Below are 24,152 nucleotides of genomic sequence, written 5' to 3' on the forward strand. Positions count from 1 at the left end.
GGAAGTTTTGTATCAATTCCTCTAATTTTTCTAGTCGATCTGTCTCAGTGATTATGATTGTGTTGATCTGTCTGGAATCAAGCACTAACCTGATGCTCCCAGCTCGTTTTTGTACAATATGGAGCGGGCTGTTATATGTGGAGGTAGCTGGTTCAATAATATCATCATTTCTAACATTTTAGATATCTCCTGGAATACTTTATTCCTGTAGCTTAATGGGATTGTATAGGGTGGCACTCTAAATGGTTTGTGCTGTTTTACTTCAAACTTGTACTGAAAGTGTTTAATACTGCCAGTCTTAGGTAAAAATACCTCTGCTTCATCTCGTAAAATACCCTCTAATTCTCTTTTACTGTGTTCCAAAATACCTTGAACTTCATGCAATTTTTCGTCGATTTCTTTATGGACTTCTAACATGAGTTGAGGCGATTCCCCCTTTTGTGCATGCCATTCTAATTCTTCATCCTCTTTATTTCGCATCATTCTTAATTGTTTGTTTATAACTAGTATTTCTTCTAATTTTAGCTTTTGCTCAAAGAGAAGTGTGACATTCCCGAATGTTACGCTACCTTTCCCCATATCTATTATCGCTCGTCTCTCATTTAAAAAAATCTGCACCTATAATCAAAACTACAGTTAGTTTAGGTATAATCACGAAGTTGGCTTCGATCGTTTGATCTTGGCTCGAAAGAGTTAACCTTGTTTGTCTCGTAACTTCCGCAGCATTGTTTCTAATAGGACCTCTTACTTTAATCTTACGTGTTTTCAGAACTGGCAATTCCTTATTGGCATTACACTGCATGAATAAATTTTCTGAGATCGCGGTCAGTTCCCTTCCGCTATCAATTACAATATTGACTAGGATATGCTTTACCATGGCCTTCACAATTGGTTGAATTTGAAAGGGTTGGTTCTGTTCTTCTTCTTCTTGCATCAACGAATCCTCCACTGAATCATACATGAGGCTTTTCAGGATTTCCCTTGTGAATTCGAACTTTCTGTAGGATAAGCTTCGACTGCAACTTCTCTCTCTTTTATGTCATTTTCTCTATTTCTTCCTTCATTTACGCTTTCTTCAACATCCTCTACTTTTTCCTCATCCTCGTCTATCTTCTCCTTCTTCGTCGCTACCTCCACATAATCGCATTTAAATGCTCTAATAATCGCTTCATAACTTCCTTCATTATATACGTTGGGTTGTGTGCCCACTAGTAACTTATTTTCAACTTCTGTCGACTGTGCATTATCCTCATTGAATTTGCTTTCCCTGGTTTCCATCTCAAATAGCTCTGCAATGCTCATTACTTCGTCCTTTCCTCCTAAATTCGTTGTGCATGTCTCTGGTAATTCATCTTCCTCGTCAGTATTCTCCCAACTAATTTCGTCCCAACACGATATTGTTATTTTTCTGTCTTCGTTTTCATCTGGTCCCTGCGGTTTTGTTTCTTCCTTCTTCTCTTCTCGTGATAAGGTATTTACTTCTCTCTTCAAGGTGCTGCAATTATTCTGGGTCGGTGCGTCATTCTCTTTGGCATGGGCGCTTAGCTGTCAATTCGAACGTTTTTCGGGGTTTGGTGTTCTTACCTCCACCTCTTCTATCTGTATTCACTTTTCTTGCTCCGCTTGTTGATATTGGTTTCTTTGTTGATAATTTGTCGGTCTATTGGTTATCCAATACCCGTTCCGGATGTCATTGTTCTCTCTGTAATAATTGTTGCCGTTCCTGGGTGAATTATAGTTATTGGCGTATTCTCTTCTAAATCTATAACCGTTTCTTTGTTGAAATTTGTTGTCGTTTCTTGGTGCGAAGTTATCACGTGGTTCGTAATTATTGTTTCTTCGAATTGTGTCTTGTGGATTCCACTGCTTTTTGCTTTCGTTTTCACATGCTCTTCGTCTTTTTCTTGCATCATCTTCCGAAAATATAAACTCTAGTTCCCTTAGAATACCTTTAAATGCATCGACGTCATTGCCTCCGCTACCTACTAAAGATTACTGGTATTTCAATGGTAACTTCATCGCGCATAATTTAATCAACTCTCCGTCACTGTAATGTACATCTAAGCATTGATTTTTCTTTGCCATCACTTCGAAAAATTTCACGGGACTCTTCTCTCCCGAATTTTCAAAATATGGGTTCTGTAATAATTCGTACTTCACTCTGTTCTGTGCTTCGCTGGACCAATATCGTGAGAGAAAGTTTTCTCTGAAATCTTCGTACGATCGGCATGTCGCTGCAACATTCTGCATGGTTTCTGCGACTGTTCCTGACATGTGTGCACATATAAAGTCTAATTTGTTTGCTAGCGTCCAGTGTTCTGATAATCCTACTCGGAATTGATCAATAAAAGTTCGTGGATGTAATGAGTTTCCTTCTCGAAAGTGTTGAAATTTTCTGACTGTGAGGAAATGATCGTTATCGTACTTCGTCATAGTTCCATATGAAATTCGCGATTCTTCGCCACTTTTGTTTCTGATCATTTATCCCGTCGTTCTTTCTGGTTGTGGTAGATCCGTTGGATATTGTCCACTGTAACTTTCGCCTACCCTTGCGTAGTATCGTTGGAGTGGTACGCAATAATTTTCTTCCATCGGTTGTGAACGTGTAGCTGAATGCATTGCACTGTACTCTTCTCGACCTGGCTTTCCGTTGTCACGTATTGGTTCGGTATCTTGTCTGGCTAACCTTGCCGCTTCATTGCACGATCCAAACTGTCTTGAAACATACATTTGTGGTTCCGCATGTGTTTGTGGTGCCGTTTGTTCATCAAGAGTTTCGAAACGTGTTTGTTGCTATGCAGGCTGTCTGATATCACGTATGTTACTTTCCGCCTGTGACTGGAATCGAAAATGAATGATATCTTCGTTAATTGCCTGTTTTTTCCGGTGTTGTTACACATAGGGATGTGGTTGCAGACTCAGTGCTTGTTCGATCTTGTTCACTACGCTCTTGAATGGTTTGCAACAACTCTGTTCGCAATTTCTGAAATTGTTGCTTCGTTTGCGCTTCTATTTTGACTATGCGGTTATCATATCGATTCAGCGCTGCTTTTGTGACACGTTTGTGTAACACACTGTTTTCAACAATTTCACGCGCTGTACCTGCTGCTTGTCTAGTAATTACGTTTATCTGTTTCTCTAGTTTCTTGACTTCTCCCTGGGTGTTGTTACGTAATGTTTTGATCTCGTCCTGAGTGTCATTACGCAATGTTTTTACGTCCGCTTGTACCTTGTCAATGTCTGTTCTCAATTGATTGTGACCTGTTATTAAGTTTCCTATCACTTCTCGAGATTCTTTTGCCTCGTCTTCAATATGACTTAGGTGTAACTGAATTTTTTTGTTTTGTTCTTTAATTTCACGCATTTGTCTTGTGGTTTCTGCAATTTGTTTCGTCGTTTTTGCATTCTGAATTTCAATTTGGTTCGCAATTTCTTTATTTTGTCTTGTCATGCTTTCCGTCATTTGTTGTAATAATTCTGCCAGATTGGTGGGTCCTATTGCGTTTCCTTCCGACGTCCTACAGTCTGTACTTTCGCCCAAGTGTTGGTTTGCAACCGATTGCATTGAACTGTGCGGTGACACGTTTCTGCTCGAATTCCTTGTACTCTGTGGTGAGGGAGCTCTGATTACTTGTACTATGGGTTCTAGATATTCAAGACGCAAGTTAGAATCCTCATCGACTGTCTCTCTACTGTCCTGCTCCTCTGTCGTATGCTGACTTACGTTTTCTATGCCTTGACATACATTATCCTCGTTATGGTGCGTTATCTGTCCTATTTCTCGCGATACTGCAACGTCTGTTGTACTGTCCTCTATTCTCTGTCCATCTTCATGCTGGGTCTCTACCTCAATTCGGTCAAGGTCTCGATCTGCCATTGCTAATCTTTCCGAATCCCTTATTTTCTGTTTTAAAAGCAATTCACGCGCCCTACTTCGCGTCAACATGCGCTCATACGAACTCACGCGTTTCATAAACTTTATGTTCACACGACTTGACACTTATTATACCCAAGACTGACAATCCATTTACTTACTTGTTGGGACAGAACCAACTTGTCAACGATGTATCTGCCACCTGTGCGCTTGCATTGGAGAGAAAACTTAATTCTAACAGTATTAAAATTCATAACTTAATTATGCTATTGTCTCTGCTAGAATGTCTCACTTTCTATTGAATACTTTCTTACTATCTATCGCTGCAGCTACTGTTTTCAACTATTTATGCCTTTAAAAAAAATATTACGAAAAATTTTTAACAGGATATTTTTCTGACGTAGTTGGGCATGGGATCGACCTTCAATCATGGTATTTTACCATCCTGGCAGGGTCGCCATTCTCTAACATTCTGCATGGTGTCTGTTTCTTCTAAGTGGTGTCTCCCTACCACTTTCGTGCAACAACGCTCTGAGCGTGTTTTTTAGGGAATTGACTAGTTTGAACCTGGGACCTGTTGCTGGTAAGGAGGCGCCAGACCACACATGACATGTAGAGTTCAGAAGAGTTCAGTGAGACTAGCGATGATATAATCAAATACTTAATGATTTCAGCGTCAGCTCCACTGCACTCCCTGTAAAAGAATCTTAATACTAACTAAATTTAGTGGAAGGGGTTCAAGGCTTCCTATTTTTAGTTAGCTGGTAAAATAACGTCGAGAAAGCAGTTAATTTTACCATTGGAAATTTTATTCTACTCACAAAACATTGTTAATAAATTGCACTATTGATAAAAGGAAATGTTTTAATACAGGATGATAAAAACCAACTGTGTTCAACAAAAATGTGAACGAATATTCCCTGAATGGGTTTCCAAGTTCTACAATGGATCGAAGGATGACCTATGCCATATCACATCTATAATCTAGGTTTAAATTAAGTTTCACAAAAAAGAAAACTATCAAATGGTCTACAGTGACCCTCAATTATCTTTAATTACTTATCCAACTTGTCGTAAATTACAGTGGCTGATGTGGCTTCTCAATAACTATATAACAGAAAAATCATCGCGTTTCAGATTTTTACTTCAAGTAGCAAATGTGAACACCATGAGATTCAATTGACGATCGACACTAATATTACGTAAAAAGGGGGTGTAACAGATGAGACTTCTGCAGTTCTGAGTGAAGCTTTATGCACTGTTATGCGGCATCGCGTGCATTCATTAGCTTGTCGTTGGTTAGGCAGCGTCAGGGGGCGGCGGTCGACGCAGCTCCATACAGCTCGCCGTCTCGGAAGCAACTCTCTCCTAACTTCTACTTACTACAATTTACCGAAGTTGGTTTAAAAAAAAAAACTATCTGGTTGTGTTTTCATTTGACCAATCAGGGTCTCAATGTTGACCTTAAGCTCCGCCTACAAAAACTCTGTCTATCCAACGAGAAACGTTGTACTTTTCGTGGTGGGGCAATGTTTTTAACGTTTGCAACGTAACAGAGACGCGAAAAAGTCTCACACTAAAACTTGCAGCTGGCGTGGCCCTTTTAGTGTTATCGTAACATCTATACTGTTCTTCTGGAGGGCTCTATCTTTTAAGATGGGCTGGGTGGTGGTCCTGGCGGTTGGCTGGCGACGTGGGTGTCCGTCCCTTATCGTAGGGCCTTCTAGCTTAATATGGTTCTGCTCTCGGCTTCTGTTCTCGTTCCTCCCCTCGGAACTGCGTCTGTTTCACGGCGGTAAGGTAGACATGCATTTAGGCACTCTTGTGTTAGTCTGTGGTATTCCATTTGCTCACTCGTTAATCGTATTACTTTGGTTTATTTAATGTCGCGATTTATTCGGAGCTATGTGACATACTGCTGGATTTGCTTATCATGTCAGGATTTTCATGGAAGGTGTTGGATTTGCCTGACACCTTGCAACCAGCGCACACTACGCTGTAGAGTGAAAATCTTATTCTCTAAATAAATATTGGTTGCTCAAAATAATACATGATGTGCGGTGTTCACCGATGGTCATCACATAGGTACCTCTTCCAGGAGATACTGATTGTAACTACACCATTGCATTACAATACGAACGAAATATTCGATACTGAATTTTTTTGTAAATACTCTGTCAGAACTAGAGAAGAACAGTGATGCCGATTCCTACAACACTAGAGGAACCAATGACATTTATTACCGATACTAAAGCTGTATCGAAGTTTCCAGGGGGTCCCGATCCGGAGATAAACCCATGCCTGTGCATATTGTTCAGCAATCAGCCTGCGCTAGTCACGTCATCTGCGCCGCTGCTCTTGTGGCGTTTTTCCGATTCAGGGCTGCATTTAGTTTCACAGGGTTCAGTCTTGTTTTCCTTATTGTTCTTAATGTATGTTAATGACTTGCCACTCCATATGCATGAAGATACAAAGATAGTTATTTTTGATGAAGACAAGCATGGTAAGCACACCCAGCAAACAAGAATTAGCAGAGGAAATTATGAATAACGTGTTTCATAAAATTATTAACTGGTTCTCTGCAAATGGACTGTCACTAAATTTTGAGAAAACTCTGTGGATACAGTTCTATACAGTAAATGGCATAGCACCACTGACAAATATAGACTTCGAACAGAAGTCTGTTGCTACTCAGGAAATGTACGTTTAGATATTAAGCAGTAATTGTAAAAAAAAAAGAAAAAAATATCGTGTAAAGAAACCTTACGTTAAACTGACACGTGCTACATAATTATGAAATGTCGTATTCATGAACTATGGGAGAAGTATTGGTGTAATGTAATTTAATTTCTCCTCCGAATGCGAAAATATTTTGTTAACACCGACCTACATAGGGAGGAACGATCACCACGATAAAATAAGGGAAATCAGAGCTCGTACGGAAAGATATGGGTGTTCATTCTTTCCGCTCTATATTTATTTTTGAATACTTTTTGCATTAACATCACATAACGCAGCATTGAAGCTTTATTATTTAACTAGGTGTTACTTTCTGCTGCACTCGCATACCAGTAGTTTAGTTATGATGAGTGATGGCGACCAAGGAAGCTGGAATATGCGCAGTAACGTCAGCTGCCCTCACGTGTCTGCCTGTTTGTTTGGTTAACACTTTCGCTGCGGCACCGGTGCAGGCGCGCAACTCTCCAGTGCGGCCCGGCAACGTGCGAGTGCGGGCCGGTAACACTCTGGAAGGGCAGGTAACCGCTCGAGCCAACGCTCCTAAGCACACCTGAGCTACAGGCTGCCGTCAAGACCTTGTAAAAGCTATAGGGTCATGTTCTATGCTGATTTAATGATGACACCTTAGATACATTACTTCAAATAAGCTTCGACTGTATTGTGGTCATGTTTTAAAGTCTGTTTGCTGTCTGACACCTATAGGGGTCACAGGCGTCATTCAAATGTACGTGATTTGTTGACAATGCAACAAAAAATACAATTCAAACAAGCAACAAATCCACCGTATTCAGCAAAAATTTGGATTCCAAAACGCAAACTCTTAAGAAGGAAGCCGGCCGAAGTGGCCGTGCGGTTAAAGGCGCTGCAGTCTGGAACCGCAAGACCGCTACGGTCGCAGGTTCGAATCCTGCCTCGGGCATGGATGTTTGTGATGTCCTTAGGTTAGTTAGGTTTAACTAGTTCTAAGTTCTAGGGGACTAATGACCTCAGCAGTTGAGTCCCATAGTGCTCAGAGCCATTTGAACCATCTTAAGAAGGAAAAAAAGGAAAAATAAAACTGCATTCATTTGAAATTATATTTACTTCTAATGCACAATTTTAAGATTGACTCTGATAGAGGTCGTCAATTTAGTAGCATGTTTGCTCCTGGTATGAGAGAATTAGCCGTCTACATTTATCATAGAAGCCCAGGGGACGCCCGGATGTGTAGAAATAAGTAAGCGAAACACACCCTACGTGGAGGCTTCTCTCGTCTCCCCCATCACTTCAATTGCGGTGCTATTAAAACAAGTTTAGCGCAACAAATTCTTTCGCAAAAAACTGAACTGAACGCTTTACAAGCAATAAGAAATAAGTCGACTTAACACAAGAAAACCTCATTTTCTGAGTACCCGTGAATTAAAGTTCTAACCTATCACGTCAAAATAAAAAAAAAATGCAATGTCAAAAGAAATAAAAGAAGTTGTCTTTTACAATCGTAATTTCTCCGATATTATCGCGTTTTTGCTACTTATGGGAAATTACACAGCAGTTCAAGCAATATCCAGGTTCGTCTGGGCAGGTTGTAGACTCGCGTTCCGCGCACTTCTTACACCGCTTCCTCGTAACTTGTTTCTTCCCTGCAGTAGCTTCCCGCTTTTGCACAACGTGTGTTTGTTTGTGATTTTTCTTGCTCACATTTCGTGGAACATTTGGTGGAAGGAAGCCCTTTATAATGTTCATTCTGTAATCGTACAATGTCTTTTTATTTCCTGAGTATTTGTTGTACAGATATAGAAAATTGAAAACTAGCATGTCAATGACATGAAAGAATAGTTTTTTCGCCCAGCGGATAGTCTTTCGTTCACATAAATAATACGATAACATCTAATCTTGTTTGTCAGTGGCAGACATACAGGCATTGTACCTAGTAATAGGCAAAGGTTTCGTGACTATTTGCTGGCGCGCATTCGTCACTTGCTCCATAACATTTAGATGTTCTGTGGAAATGTAGGAAACCTCTTGTCGATCCTTCCATTTTCCAATCATAACTCCGTTAGAATACCGCGCAATTGTCTGTCCTCTCCCAAGTTTTGCCAACGTCTTCGGGAGTATATTTCCTATTTACTTTCAAAGTACCCGTGGAAAGCGTATTTGGTTCAGCAGAGTGGTAGCTAAATGAAAATTGTCCAAGTAAATGAGGTGACCAACATGCAGGTTTTCTGCCATCAAATGCAAAACGACCTTTTCACCGTAACCTTTTCCCCCATATCTCCATTACTTCCCGTGTACACGGCGCACTTATTTATGAAACCGTCTGGATTGTTGAGCATATACATCTTAATGCCATATTTATTAGTTTGCTTTTTATGTATTGTCTAAATGACAATCTTCCCCTCCAAAGAATCATTGATTCATCTATTGATAAATCTCTTCCCGGGTAATACACTTGAGACATCCTCATATTAAAATAATCCAATATAGGTCGTATCTTATATAAACGATCGTCTGCTTTCGGGTTTCCTGGAAATGGATTTTTTTTGCAAAATGCAGAGAGCATAATATGATCAGATACCGGTCTCTGCTTATACTCATAGCTATTCCTCTATTCTCAAACATCGTGCCGGCTCGAGTGGCCGAGTGGTTCTAGGCGCTTCAGTCAGGAACCGCGCGACCGCTACGGTTGCAGGTTCGAATCCTGCCTCGGGCATGGATGTGGGTGATGTCCTTAGGTTAGTTAGGTTTAAGTAGTTCTAAGTTCTAGGGGACTACTGACCTCAGACGCTAAATCCCATAGTGCTCAGAGCCATCAAACAGTGGTTCTTTCTTCCAGTAGTCTTGGAATCGTGGATATTTAACGTTACCCATATGTAACGAAACACCCAGGAAAACTAGTAATTCGCCTATACTTAGAGGTTTCCATTTACAGATCGTAGATCCCTCTTTTGTATTTTCGCTCAGCAATATGTTGACTGCATTATCGTTCGTTTCGTCAACTACAAGTTGCAACAATTCGTCTGTTACCAATAACATGAAGAAATCCATAGGAGAATTGGCAGCAGGATGAATTTGCAAAACTTCTTCCTTCGTAAATGGATGGTACTGCATATTATGTGGTTCATTATGCCAGGACTCACCTTGATTATCTCCGTGTGACAGGTCGGGCTCTTTTTCGTCGTCGATTTCCACGCAATCGTCGTGATCCGTATCGTCGTCAGATTAGGAACTGTCACGAAACAGATTCGAAAGCTGTGCTTCCACGCTATCATCACTCTGCAATTCTTCTGCAGCCTCTAAATGATAATCTCCGTGGTATGCCTCGTCCTCACTACACAGAAAATCACTATCGTCTAGTACACTAAGTAACTGTTCCTCTGTCAGTGTAACACTTTTCCTGCTCCTTTTCACATTAGAAGGTCCAGGTGTCGGTTCATTAGCCGCCATTACGAACAATATACGTTCGAGAACTGACCACACAAAACAAAAGTTTGCACGCTTTGATGCTAGCTTAGACGCTGCAACTAGACTGGCAAGGGGAGGCCACGACGTTTGGAAAGCGGATTTACTGTAAACTTCGTACACTCGTAGTACTCCATGAGGACAACAAAACGTGTTAGCAGTAGCGCGTACTCCTCAAGCGTTATTGAGAAAATAGTAAGATAATTTCGGTCGTCAAATATATATGGCTGTGCGTGGCCTTTTTTACCATGAAGCGGCGGCAGCTGAGTGGTTAGCGTTGATGGATCCAAATAAATAATTCCGCCAGTGTTGTCCATCTGGTCTATGATAACGTTATAAATTTCCTTTTGAGTGTTGCAGAGAGCCGTTTTTTTTTAGCAACGTACTGAAGTACTTCGTTGAAGTTGTAGCTTCTTTCCTTTGTAATTTCGAAGTTTAGCACACTGATGGCATCTTTTCGTGGTGCTTGCATCCCACGCTGTACTAAGGTCTGGTTGTTTCTTGCTAGATATTTATCTTCTAGGCGAATGAGTGATTCATTGGAGATGCCATCGTTGAATTCGATGATTAGTACAGGATAAGCTTGTCGGATTTCGTACACTATATCACTCAAACTCACTCAAACTCTCTTTGAAGAAGTCCCATAGCTGTTTTGGATTCGATGGATTACATGCTGTTGGAATTATGGTGAATAAGTCTCTCATCTGTTCATCTGAGGCTGTGAGTGAGGCTTCTTGTACTGTTAATTCCCAGTGGTCGTCGTTTTCCAGTAGCCCTAAGCGTTGGCGTGCTTCTCTGTAACAGTCACCAGCCTTGAGATCGTGAAACTTGTTGGTCGTCGTATTCCGTGTAGCAACATCTGGGGATAGAAACATTCAACGTTGTTCGGATGTACGGTGTGTACTCGACGTAGTGCACCAGTTGTCATGATTTCTGGATGATCTTCTACTGGAATTCTGTTTTCGTCGTTGAAAGATTTTTCTTACTGTGTTCCACGTATAATAGACAGGGACGCCGACATATAGTAGGCCTACTGTTTCCGCGAATGGATCCGTTTGGCACATTTGGTAAAAAGCTGTTGTATTCTGAGGTGGTTCGCTTGCAGGTTTCTTGCCGGTGTCTTATGTGAAGCAATCTCTTTGCCCATTCTCTAAATGTACTGCTATATGTTGCACAGTCGGTTCGCGTTCGTGTGTGGGAAACCGAAAATCTGCCGCTCTGTTTCGTTGCTGTTGATGCATCTTCCCATTTTGTACATGAGGATCTCGTCGTGTGTTTTGTTGTTCGCTGTCCTTGGCTATTTGAAATACTGCCATCTCACTACCTTCGTTCACATACTTATGCATATCTGGTGGATTTCACTGAATTGCAGTTTTCTACGTTTATGTGTGCTTTCAACATTTTGGAAAGTTGTGTGTTACGTGGTACTACCCATTGATTACCTGTTTCCAGTTCGTAGCTGCCTCATAATCGTATTTTTGCTGTGAAGCCACCGTTTTTGTGTGATCGTCTCTTTATTGGGATAGCCATCAACTCCGGTTCTTGTGTCGTCCAAGAATGGTTTTGGATATTTTTTTGTACATTTTCCATTATTCATAGATGGCGCTTGGGGCTAATCACCCGTGAATGATGTTTTTAACTACTACGTTATACAGTTGTGGAACTGGATATTCTTGTGGATTGAGAGATTCAGCTTGGATGATTTTGTCGATGTCTGTGGGATGAATTCTATCATGTAGCCATATGAGATTGTATGAGTGAGGTAGTCCTAAGTTTTGCCATTCGATTGTGTACATCCTGCAACTAACGGTTCCAGAGATGTGGTATTTTGTGATGACTTAAAATCTCAAGCTCGGGCTATTTTATCGCATGGGGGCTTGTCCGTATCGAAGTTGTCTTTTGATATCTAGGCCACAACGAGTTGCACGTGAACGTTATGAAGAGGCCAGGCGTGTCCACATTTTCCTATGTCGAGGTCATGGCATCTTGACTGTATTCGTGCATGTATGTCAGACTTCCTATGTATTACGATGGTAAGATTAACATTGTTCCAATGTCGTCAATGTTTCCCTCATTTATGACTGCGTCTCGAAGGTGGATGTATGCCTCCGGGCGTAGTTTCTTCTGATTCAGTCTTATGTAAAGGATCCGCTGCACTTCAATTTTTGCATACGCATCTACCAGGAATTGTTGGAATGAACGGCGAGTGTTGAGAATGTGATTGTGTGTTTCATTGTCTCTGGTCATTAAGCGGTAAGCAAAGAACACCTTGGAAGTGACTTTTTCTGTTTGTTTTTACGCCTGTTTCAGGTTGAATTTGTTTCACATTAAAATGATGTCCGTACTCTCAGTACAGCAATTTAATGGATATAGGAGGGCACCTTATGAACGGTATGTCTCTGTAATGCTTTGTAGTCCTTCTGTTCTTCGTTGTACAACTACGTTACGGCTTGTGTTTTCATTACGATGGTGACTTCGTCTATCTGAGGTACTTTACATCGAAATTCGTGTTCTCCAGGTAGTCTTTTGTCGGCGCGAATTATGACATTGTAGTCACAAGAAATCATTCGGTTCAGAGCTCTTTTGAGTATGTGGGAATCAGTTGATTGTATCTGTGTAAGATCCTCTGTACATCTTGGACTGTTTCTTGTCCCAGTCCACTGATATTTGTGCATCGTTGATAAATTATTGTTTCTTCATTTCCAGTGAAATACACCTACAGAAATTAATGGCCTTGGATAGGTAGTGGTAGTAATGGTGCCATGTTGTGATAGATTTGTCCTTGGATGGAAAAAACATAATCGATTTCATCTCTGTTAATCTTGATCGAAGTGAAACCGAAAAATGAGAAGTCATTTGGAAGCAGGCGCTGTACGCTTTTATATTTTGAAGAAAGTGTTTTGATTCTATAGTTTTCCAGGTTATGTAATGTTAAAATTCCTGCGGAGGTGCTTCCAATGCGGCTAATCAGAATTTTCCATTCATGCAACAGAATTCTGGTGGTATTTCTACTACATTTTTTCATGTTGCAAAATTGTCAGACGATATCCATTTTTCCGATTACGACGTGTTTGTGTTTGTTATATTCTTTCGTCGGGTCGTATTGGAATGTTTCATTTGGCAGGGTATACTCTTTACTTGTCCTCGACCACGCTTCTCGTAGGGTGACATTTTCATGGCTGACTTCAATTTGCACTCTTATTATAAGAGTGTGTTGCAATCCTTGAATTTCAATACGTTTATCTCGTTGTTCTTCGGTTTCTTTGCTTCTCACGGTGCTCATTCTCATTCGTTGGGAACTTAAACGTTCTTAACGCTCTTTGTCTGCCTCGTTTTTTCGCTGTTCTGTTATTTTTCGCCGTTAGGCTTCAGAACTGGCAACATCCCCTTCTATTTTACATTTGGGCGTTGTCTAAAATACAAATCAAATCATCTTTTCAATAACAAATACACTAAGTACACTTAACGTACTTTTTACACTTAATTTTAGATTTATATTTTATTTTGACTTCTCACACTTCACTGTTTGTTTTTATTCACTCCCTGCACTAATTTTTCGGTTGCTCCCTTCGTCACTGATAAGAAACTGACGTTCGAACCTACGACGGGTTCTTTCTTTATATATTCCTAGCGATGGGTAGCCCCTCCAGTGGCGAACTCCAGAACATACCAAAAAGACTTCGTATACTCCACAATGTACCAGAACATTCCATAACATTCGAGAGTGTTCTGGAATGTTCCATAATCATCTGGTATGTTCCAGAACATTCTGGAATCTTCCCGAATGTTCCAGACTATTCGCAACATTCCAGAACTTACCGGATCATTGTGGAACATTCCGGAACATTCTGAAATGTTGTGAATACTCTCCAATTTTCTAGAGGGCCAAACTTCCCAACCCTTGTATCTGCAACAATAACCTCGCCATCATGTGCGCACTCCTTCCCGCGGGGTGTATCCTTTATTGGGTCAAACTAATGGAAGGTGCGAGATCCGGACTATAGGGTGGATGAGGAAGAACACTCCAGTGAAGTTTTGTGAGCTCCTCTCGGATGAGCAGACTTGTGTCAGGGCTAGCGCTGTCGTGGAAAAGGAGAAGTTCATTTGCATTATGGTGGCGACGAACGAAAGTCGTTTCTTCAATTTCCTGAGGGTAGCACACCTGATCGTTGCACCATGAGGGAGGACATGAAATAGAATACCTCCTCCAAAGTCCCAGAAGACCGTCACTGTGACTTTACTGGCTGAGGGTGCGGTTTTGAACTTTTTTCTTCGCACGAGAGGTGGTGTGGCACCACTGTATGGATTGCCATTTGTTTCCAGTTCGAGGTAGCGAACCACGTTTCGTCGATTGTGAGGATGTTCGACAAAAAATTCTCACGATCAGCCGCGTAACGCGCAAGCAGTTCCATACAGATGGCCCATCGTTTCTGTTTACGGCTGTTTTCGGCGACGAGGAATCCAGCTGGCAAACACTGAGTACCTCAAGCGGTGGACGAGTGTGTCAGCACTTCCAAGAGAGACGTCCAGTTGAGCAGCGAGGTGTCTTATTGTGACCCGCCGATCCCCTCGGATGAGGGTGTCCGCACGTTCCAAAATTGCAAGAGTCACAGCTGTGAGCGACCGGCTGGCGCGCGGGTGATCGGACAGGTTTGCCCGACCTTGTTACGATGATGACAGACGCCTCGCTCAGTGACTCAAAGTGATTTCGTTCTCTGCCAGGTCTCCAAAAGCACGCCCTTCAGTACAATGTGAGCGGGAGGTTGCACTCTGGTGGAATTGAAAAAAAATTCAGATGAGCATACCTGGAGAAAGAGCACTGAGGACGGAACAAGGCAAAAAGACATCATTTTAGTGCAAAGGAATGAGTAGGGTCACAAATGATGGTCGCGTCCTGACCTCCAAGGAATTTTCTCAGAGGGAGCGCCAAGGCACGCTTCCTGCCGAAAAGGAGAGACAAGTATTTGATTGGCGGAGTGATAGGGATGTAGAATGGTAGATGGAAAGTCTCAAAAAATCTTCTGAAAGGAGTATAAGCTCCAGGTGATTGGCTGGTAGAGTCATAACCCATGTAGTGATTGGTAACGGTTTTGTAATGGCCACTGAAATTCGTCACCCGAGCGCAAACATAGACGCCCATGTCTAGGAGAGAACAGGGTAAGGCATGGAGAGGCACTTCCCTGCGCCCTTCGGTTATAGATCAAAGACACGTCCTCCCAAGGATCTCCCTAGAGACTTCGCTGGTGAGACACACAGCAGAGAACCTGACGGTTAGATTTTGAGAAATGTTGCTTGTGGCACAAGGAGCGTGCGAATTAGTTTCTCTGTGGAAAGAGTTGTTATTCTCTTTGCTCTAGCGACACACAGTGAAGTGCTTCTTTAGGGGAGAATACTTGAGTCGAATTTCTAGTGGGAAAACAGAAATCTTGACGCTTGTTCTGTCTTGTCCCGAGTTAATTTCAGCCTTAGGAGTTCGTAGACGGGATATTGCGTCCACTGCGTAGTCAGAAGATTGCAAGTACGCCATGTACACCATCTGCACAGCAGCCAACGCCCCAACGAGCAGATCATCCGTGCCCTGCTGTTCATACTTCAATGTGTGATATGCACACACTGGTTCGGCGGATAGACAAACACTCACAGTGAATGTATTGAGTTCCATTTGGTTGTCCACTGAGTTTTTTCTGAAAGTACTACTCACTTTATATGTCTCCTGTTTCTCACCGTTGATCAGTATCAGACTTCGTATCTTTCTAATAATGGGAGGCGTGTTCTAAAAAGAAAGTCAAGCATATGTTCTGCCAATCTCTAAATTACATGTAAGGTACAGTCAGATATTGTGTTCGTCATATTTGTTAAGTTTTTTTGCAAATGCTTGGTTCCAGAGGCAAAGGCCTTGCCACAGTGGATACACCGGTTGCTGTCAGATCACCGAAGTTAAGCGCTGTCGGGAGTGGCCGGCACGTGGATGGGCGACCATCCGGGCCGCCGTGCGCTGTTGCCATTTTTGGGGTTGCACTCAGCCTCGTGATGCCAATTGAGGAGCTACTTGACTGAACAGTAGCGGCTCCGGTCAAGAAAACCAGCATAACGACCGGGAGAGTGGTGTGCTGACTACACGACCCTCTTATCCGCAATGACGGTTCAACCCCGCGTCCGGTCATCCTGATTTAGGTTTTCCGTGATTTCCCTAAATCGCTCCAGGCAAATGCCGGGATGGTTCTTTTCAAAGTGCACGGCCGACTTCCTTCCCCGTCCTTCCCTAATCCAATGAGACCAATGACCTCGGTGTCTGGTCTCCTCCCACAAACCAGCCAGCCAGCCTTTTATCCGCATCCTCAGTAGAGGATGACACGGCGGTCGTATGGTCCCGCTGGGCCACTTGTGGAAAGCAAACAGGCTACTATATATACACGTGAAATCAACTACGCCCGGTGGGCCGAAAAGGCAAATAAACAAATTACAAGATAATTATTCCACAGGGGGTGACACGGCAAATAAATAAATTACAAGATAATTATTGCATAGGTGGCTAGTTCCTAAACAAGCAAATAGTAAGTGATGAGGACTTACTGGAGTCAGCTGGCCAGCTGTCTTTTTTTTTATTCAAATTAATATATTTTCTTAGATCTATGAGGAATTTACAAAATGATTTGGTGAATGCCAGAAGACCGATCGGATCATACAATGAGCCTCCTTTTTGCGTTTAACCCTCGTAAACAAGGCATCAAATAATGGCTAATCTGTCCTGTAACATATATGTATAAACTGAGTTAAACACTATTCTAATGAAATACAAAACAGCAGCGCACAAAACAAGTTTTAAAACGTTAAACAGTACCCTAATTCAATACAGAACGCTAATGAATTAAACCAATTTGGTAAGCACTAACAGCGTTCAACAATATTCTAATAAAATACCAAAATCACCACTGAATTACAGACATCTGGCGAGCAATGAACAGATGACGTACCAAATAGGTAAGTTATAAGTTAAATTTAGCAGTAAGCGCCTTAAAAAGTATTTTAATAAAATACAATGCCCTAATGAATTAAAGAAGGATGGAGAACCTTGAATAGATAATATTCCAGACAGGTAGCTTACTGTCTGTTTATTAAAAACGCAAACCAATTTATTAAAACACAGAAATCGATGCAAGTCAATCTGAGTACTACCCTCAAAATTAATTACATCAATTTCCAACAACATAACTGTGGTTGGGTAGTACATAACTTTCAGAAATGACTGAATGATATTAAAAACATTATTTTTTGAGAAGAACACAAAGATAAAAAAATTTGATAGATGCATAGCACAGAGGTCTAATCAGATCACATATACTTAACATTAACCTGCATATTCCGCATTACAAGTTTCAAAAACATATTGAAAACACCTAACAGGTCACTGAACAAGTAATACGCCACGCAGGTAACTTAAAAAATGATTTGATGGAAAACCAGATACGCTACTCAGTAACGTGGCGAGTAGGCACAAATCGCGAAAACTTGACCCGCAAATCGGGTAAACGTAGCGTAGTAGCGAAACAGAAACAAGCGAATACGGCTCACAACAGCGAATCGAAAGGAACGACCACAAATACTGGCTATGCCCGACAGGAACCAGGATGCAGTGGCTGACACATCAGTTAAGTACAAAATAACTGCCTCTTACAAAAGGCATCACAGAATAGTCCACAATATGGGCACGCAACGGTTCCCGAGCAGACACCGAGCGAGGTGGCGCTAGTACAGTTTGTGTAGGTATTTGTCAAGCTGTGACCATCGAAGAATGAAACCCACCGTTGTTGCTGATGAAATGTTCCCTGAAGGTGCAGGGCCGTATATGGATTTGGAGGAGGCTGGTGGTTCATCAGGATTATTGATGTATTTGGCAGCAAATGAAAAGGCTGTGCATGCAGATTTATTTAATGATTTTGAGGATCTGTATGATGACGAAGATCTACAGTGACCTTTAAAACAAATGTGCTTGTGTAATGAAAAACCAAATTCTGAAGAGTGCATCATATTTGAGTGTCTTAAGTTTAAATGACTGATACTGTGTTTTCAGATCTCATGTGTTGGTGTTTTTTAGTTATGTTTAATTTGTTAATAAATATTTGATGAAAAAAAAGGTGGCGCAGTGGTTAGCACACTGGAGTCGCATTCGGGAGAACGACGGTTCAATCCCGCGCCCGGCTATCCTGATTTAGGTTTTCCGTGATCCCCCTAAATCGTTCCAGGCAAATGCCAGGATGGTTCCTTTGAAAGGGCACGGCCGACTTCCTTCCCCGTCCTTCCCTAATTCCATGAGACCGATAACCTCGCTGTTTGGTCACTTCCCCCAAACAATCCAATCCAATTCCGAGCAGACTCGCGTCCTCCAGTTGTCGTGTAGCTCACACTTAAACTCGCACCAGCGTGAGAGCGCCAATAAAACTCCACAGGCCGTCCGCTACATTCCACTAGACTACTAGAGAGCGGTCACATGTCCTCGGTAAACCTGGACCTCGGAATTTCCCATGCCACTGCCTGCTTGCCACTTCCCCATAGTTATCCAAACACGCCCTTATATCCATGTCTGGTGCTGCTTAAGCGCCTTGTTGCGGGTAGGCGTCCTCTGTGTCACAGGAACGGACCAGAGACAAGCGCAAGGTAGGTACAGTCAATGCTAGGGAGCAAATGATGTCGTGCGCCCACAGCACAGTATGGTCTCAGGTTATCAAGCTACACTGAAGCGCCAAAGAAACTGGTATAGGCATGCGTATTCAAATACAGAGATATATAAACAGGCAGAATGAGGCGCTGCGGTCGGCAACGCCTATATAAGACAAATGTCTGGCGCAGTTGTTAGATCAGTTAGTGCTGCCGGTTATCAAGATTTAAGTGAGTTTAAACTTGATGTTGTGGTCGGCGCACGAAAGATGGGACACAGCATCTCCGAGGCAGCGATGAAGTGGGGATTTTCCCTTACGTTCATTTTACGAGTGTACCGTCAATGTCAGGAATCCGGTAAAAAATCAAATCTCTGACCTCGCTGCGGCCGGGAAATGATCCTGCAAGAACGGGACCAACGACGACTGAAGAGAATCGTTCAGCGTGACAGAAGTGCAACCTCTCCTCAAATTGCTGCAGTTTTCAATGCTGGACTATCAACAAGCGAACCATTCAACGAAACATCATCGATATGGGCTTTCGGAGCCGAAGGCCCACTAGTGTACCCTTGGTGACTGCACCATATAAAATTGTACGCCTCGCCTGGGCCCGTCAACACCGATATTAGACTGTTGATGATTGGAAACATCTTTCCTGGTCGAACGAGTCTCGTTTCAAATTGTATCGAGCGGATTTACGTGTACGAGAATGGAAACAACCTCACGAATCCATTGACCCTGCATGCCAGCAGAGGACTGTTCAAGATGGTGGAGGCTCTGTAATGGTGTGGAGCGTGTGCAGCTGGAGTGATACGAGACCCCTGATACGTCCAGATACGACTCTGACAGGTGACACGTACGTAAGCATTCTGTCTGATCATCTGCATCCATTCATGTCAATTGTGCATTCCGACAGACTTGGGCAATTCCAGCAGGACAATGCGACACCCCACAGGCCCATAATTGCTACAGAGTGGCTCGAGGAACACTCTTCTGAGTTTAAGCACTTCCACTGGGCACCAAACTCTCCAGACTCGAACATTATTGAGCATATCTGGGATGCCTCGCAACGTGCTGTTTAGAAGAGATCTCCACCTCCTCGCACTCTTAGGGATTTATGGTCAGCCCTGGCCGGATTTACGGTGTCAATTCCGTCCACCACTACTGCAGACATTAGCCGAGTCCATGTCACGTCGTGTTACGGCACTTCTGCGTGCTCGCGGGGGCCCTACACGATAATAGGCAGTTTCTCTGGCTCTTCCGTGTGTATTACTTGGCAGTAACACAACACACAAAAGTTACTTACGCCCTTAAGTTTTTCACGCTAATGTATATTTCCTAAATTAACAAAATTTGACTGATTGGAAACAAGCCTGCTTTCTTCATATCCGGATAATTAATAAACTACTTTATCCACTCTCCTTTTTAGCAGCAAAGGCTCTTTCATACGAATCACTGTGAGTGACAAACCATTCGTCAATTGTGCGTGCAGAACTAGGAACGCGTCTTTATTAATTCGGAAGTTTTCCAACAATACCAAGTCTCCAAAATGTCGGAACGCAATTACATTTCACTATTTCGGACTTGGCACTTTTTTCTACGACGCATGCGATCTAGATGGCTGCAGTAAAACTGTTCGCCAGCATTAACTGACATGGAACTGCCCTGAGCAAGTTCAATCTAATCCATAACAACATTGTATTCTTACTTTATTAAATGTGATACGAAGGTACAGATAGTCTTATTTCATTATGCTTATGAAACAGGAACTGATGTACAGACACAAATTATTACAAACTGACTGACTCTAGGGATATCGATATTTGATCGGAATAGTGAAATATATTCACTGAACCGAATACACAACAGCAAATATCGGGTTACGGCTTCCCATCTTCGTTTTCCGCAAATGTGGTGGGTGATCCACTCCGAAACTTGGGGTAGAATGAAAACACACTGCCGCTTCACAGAAAAATAGCAACGCACGAATAACTGCCCTAAATCTTCATTTATTACTACTGTGAAAGGGTTCTATCGAACTCGCCGGTCATTCGGTGTGGCACATCATACTAGATTAGATTAGATTAGATTAGTTTTTCGTTCCATAGATCCATGCTGAGGAGATCCTCGTGGATGTGGAACATTGCTTTGACGGAAATAACACTGACAGCAAATCTTACTAGAAGTTGTGCAATCTTGTGCCACCAAGTGTCTCTCCCTCTCTACAGCTAAGTGTTTCAAAGTTTTCTATCATAAAAATACAAGAATTCTCCATTGCTCCATTAGTACCAATAGCTGAAATGTCCACACAGTACATCACTGGCGCCAAATAACCCGCAATGCTGCTATTTCAAGAGGGAATCTACCAGTACACACACATTTTTTAGAAAACATATTTTCAGATATCAGGAAACAGGTTCCGGAACGTGATTTTTATTCTACGACTTCCATATCATTTAATTCAAGCGCTGTGGATGTCTACAACAACCCTGAGAATGTGGGAAATCACGATATGGTGATGACAATACTAGAAATAATCAGTAAAAAGCCTGAGTTGGTCAGACTGTTTGCATTTAAAGTATTTTATCAACAGCGTAAACAAAAAGCAAAATAAATTGTGGGCAACTACAGATAAAGGGGAAGGCTTCCAAGAGTTCAGTGACGTACTTCAACCACTTTTTGAAAACAATTTCTTCAAATACACAGAAGAGAAAGGTGTTCTTAGGAAAGTTTTCGAGCCACGGAAATTATCAGTTGGGCTACAGAAAGTTTAGACAAGTCATAGAAGTCATAGGACCCAAATTATATTAAAATGCGTTACCTAGCTGCGGATAGTAACTCAGTATTCATGACCAATACGTTGAAACTGTTAACAGTATGGGTACACGAAAAATGTACGAGAAACTGCGATATTCAAAAGTTATGAAATTCTTTTCTGTTATGGTCACTGTTGTACTCAAAAACTCCGATGGTGTTTCAGGAAAACAGAGTAATACATTATTAAAGTATATTTAAGGACGGAGCAGCCATCAACGGTACAGAAAAATCATAGACTAAAAGACTGTTCGCAACTAGTGGAATACTGACAGAAAAGGAAAAACAAAAAAAAGTTATTGAAAGTAGCCAGTATCATAGGTCGTCTAGAAATAACCTCTACAAGTAGCACGACTAATCGAAAGCGGAATAGCTAGGATAGAAATGTCAACGAATTAAATAGTAACTTGCTTAAGAAAACTCGTAAGCTATTTGTAAGAAGATTAAACACAATTTTGTTGAAGTAAATGGGTGCACCATGTGGTCAGAGAAAAGAGCAGGTAAACTAAGTGGCAGGAATGCATCTAAATTATATGTCGACCATGTTGGAAAAAGCGATTGTTTAAAATACTGATATCCACAGTTTTAGTCAGAAGCTGATATAAGAATGAATGCATTACATTAGTACAAAGTCAACAGGAATCCCTGAAAGCATTTAAAATTACTAGTCTCTTAGTGCTATACAACAAATAAGTAAGAACATCTTCATTTCGTGCTTTACGTATATGCCCCATTTTAACTATAACACTGCATTTTAAGTGCTACAAGTTTTGCTGCAGTCCACATTCTACTGCCGAACAAACCTGCATTCCAGAAGTACAGATTTAAATCTTATCTATAATTCTTTGCCAGTATTTGATATTATTCACTAATTGAAGGAACCTTTATTTGCGTGCGTCATTCATCCACTGATATCTTCCTTTATTCAATCGTTTTAATGATGTTACTGCCTGGGCAGGAGAGTGCTTTGTCTTACCCTGCTGTGCCACATCCTATACTGAAGATGAACGAATAACTGTCTTCTTTTCTACCACCCTTCTTCACTGTCGTCTTTGCTTTGTTCCTGCTTAACCCAAGCTGCGTAGTAAACTGGCTACCTTTTTCATTCTATATTTCTTGAGTTTTGTATGTCTGCGGCGTCTACTGGACTTGTGCAAGGTAATGTCTTAATATCTGCAAAATCGAAATGTTTGACAAATCTGCTAAGGCGCTGAGCTGCATACCAGGAGAAGGATATTTCTGAACCACATCAAGTAATTTTAATGTATAGTTTTTCAGTCGAATGGAGTAATACTTTCACACGCACTTTCTCCTATATTTCCCCAAATGAGCTACCATATGAAATTTATGAACATGGAAAAGTCTTCAATCATTAGGAGAGGGACAACAGTTAAAGGCCTCAGTGTTCATGAAACCTTAAACACTACAACACACAACAACATTGGAAAGAAAGGTGACGCTGGAATTTTTTGTTTCAGGTGCCTTGCAGTTCTCTGTATAAGCCAGTGAAATTCTGCACTGCATTCGTCATCTTGACGGGGCTAGGACTTCTCCTTGTATATGGTCTGATGCAATTAACAGCGGTAAGTAATTACGTTAATATTCTTTTTCTTTCTGTCTTTTGGGACTGAAACAAGAGCCGGTCGAAAATTATAAAAATTATAATCGTGTGAAAGGCACCAAAATGATTGCTGCATGTAGAACAAAGCTACTTCTCGGCCCATATCCCAAACAACTCTCTAGACGTACAAGAAACATGGAGTTTTTTTGCATGGTGCTTCGTATTTTCAAGTGTTGTGTCAAGGTCTTAGACCTCTGACAGTGTGGTGCTCTATAAGAGGCCGTTTGCAGGGTGTTTCCTCAACCAAAACGGAGAAGAGTAGCGATAAGCCACCTCAGACTGAAAGGACTCCTGTCCCACAAAGACAGCACAATACCAGTTTTTGGACACATCTTCATGGCCGTTTGTGGTGATATTTCTTTCTGGTTCCCTCTCTTCTCGATTCTGCACAGCTTTTGGATACACTTAATAATATTGCTTCGTACTTGGAATATGTTGTCTTCGAACAACACGTAACTCTATTTCTATCTTGAATAAGCATATTACTCTGAAGTCAGGGTTTTGCTGCTGTCATAGATACGTATTCGGCCTGAGACAATTTACTGAATAAAATGACAATAAGAGATTGCTCTAGTCAAAGCTAACGTTTCCTCTCCGTATGTGGAAGACATCTTCAGAGGCAAAATGGCGAACTTACCTCTGAAGATGTCCCCCGCAGTCGAAGTGAAAACGTTAGGAGAAAGTTTTATACATTGACCATGGCCTATTCCCTCGGACGTTTCAAGTGAAGTGATTACCAGCCGTGAAAGCTTATATTGCGTGATTATATGTAGATGTTTCGAGCAGCAGTGTATATTGAAGTGCAGGATACATTTAATGATAGAGCCGTCACACTGATTGGCACCGTAAGTTCGTGTAGGACGACTGCTGTAATTTCATTTTGTTTGTGAGACCCAAAGAACGAATGGTCCGTATCCTCCTATGCTCCACTAGAATACAAAGTAATGTTCACGATGTACAGCCTGTGCAAACGCACTGCCTAACAAAAAAAATTGATATACAAAGACAGTAA

The 24,152-nt window shown here is 41.7% G+C and overlaps 1 protein-coding gene across 1 annotated transcript in view; it reads left to right on the plus strand.

Annotated features, from left to right (window-relative positions):
- LOC126235078 (esterase E4-like) overlaps positions 1 to 24,152 on the plus strand; it is a 317,082-nt gene that overhangs the window by 135,670 nt on the left and 157,260 nt on the right. Inside the window, exon 6 of the mRNA XM_049943812.1 lies at positions 22,998 to 23,102. Within this exon, the coding sequence (XP_049799769.1) occupies positions 22,998 to 23,102 (105 nt within the window). The remainder of the gene's footprint in view (positions 1 to 22,997; positions 23,103 to 24,152) is intronic.

Source organism: Schistocerca nitens, chromosome 2, assembly GCF_023898315.1.
Source record: "Schistocerca nitens isolate TAMUIC-IGC-003100 chromosome 2, iqSchNite1.1, whole genome shotgun sequence".
In the NCBI taxonomy this organism is placed as follows: domain Eukaryota; kingdom Metazoa; phylum Arthropoda; class Insecta; order Orthoptera; family Acrididae; genus Schistocerca; species Schistocerca nitens.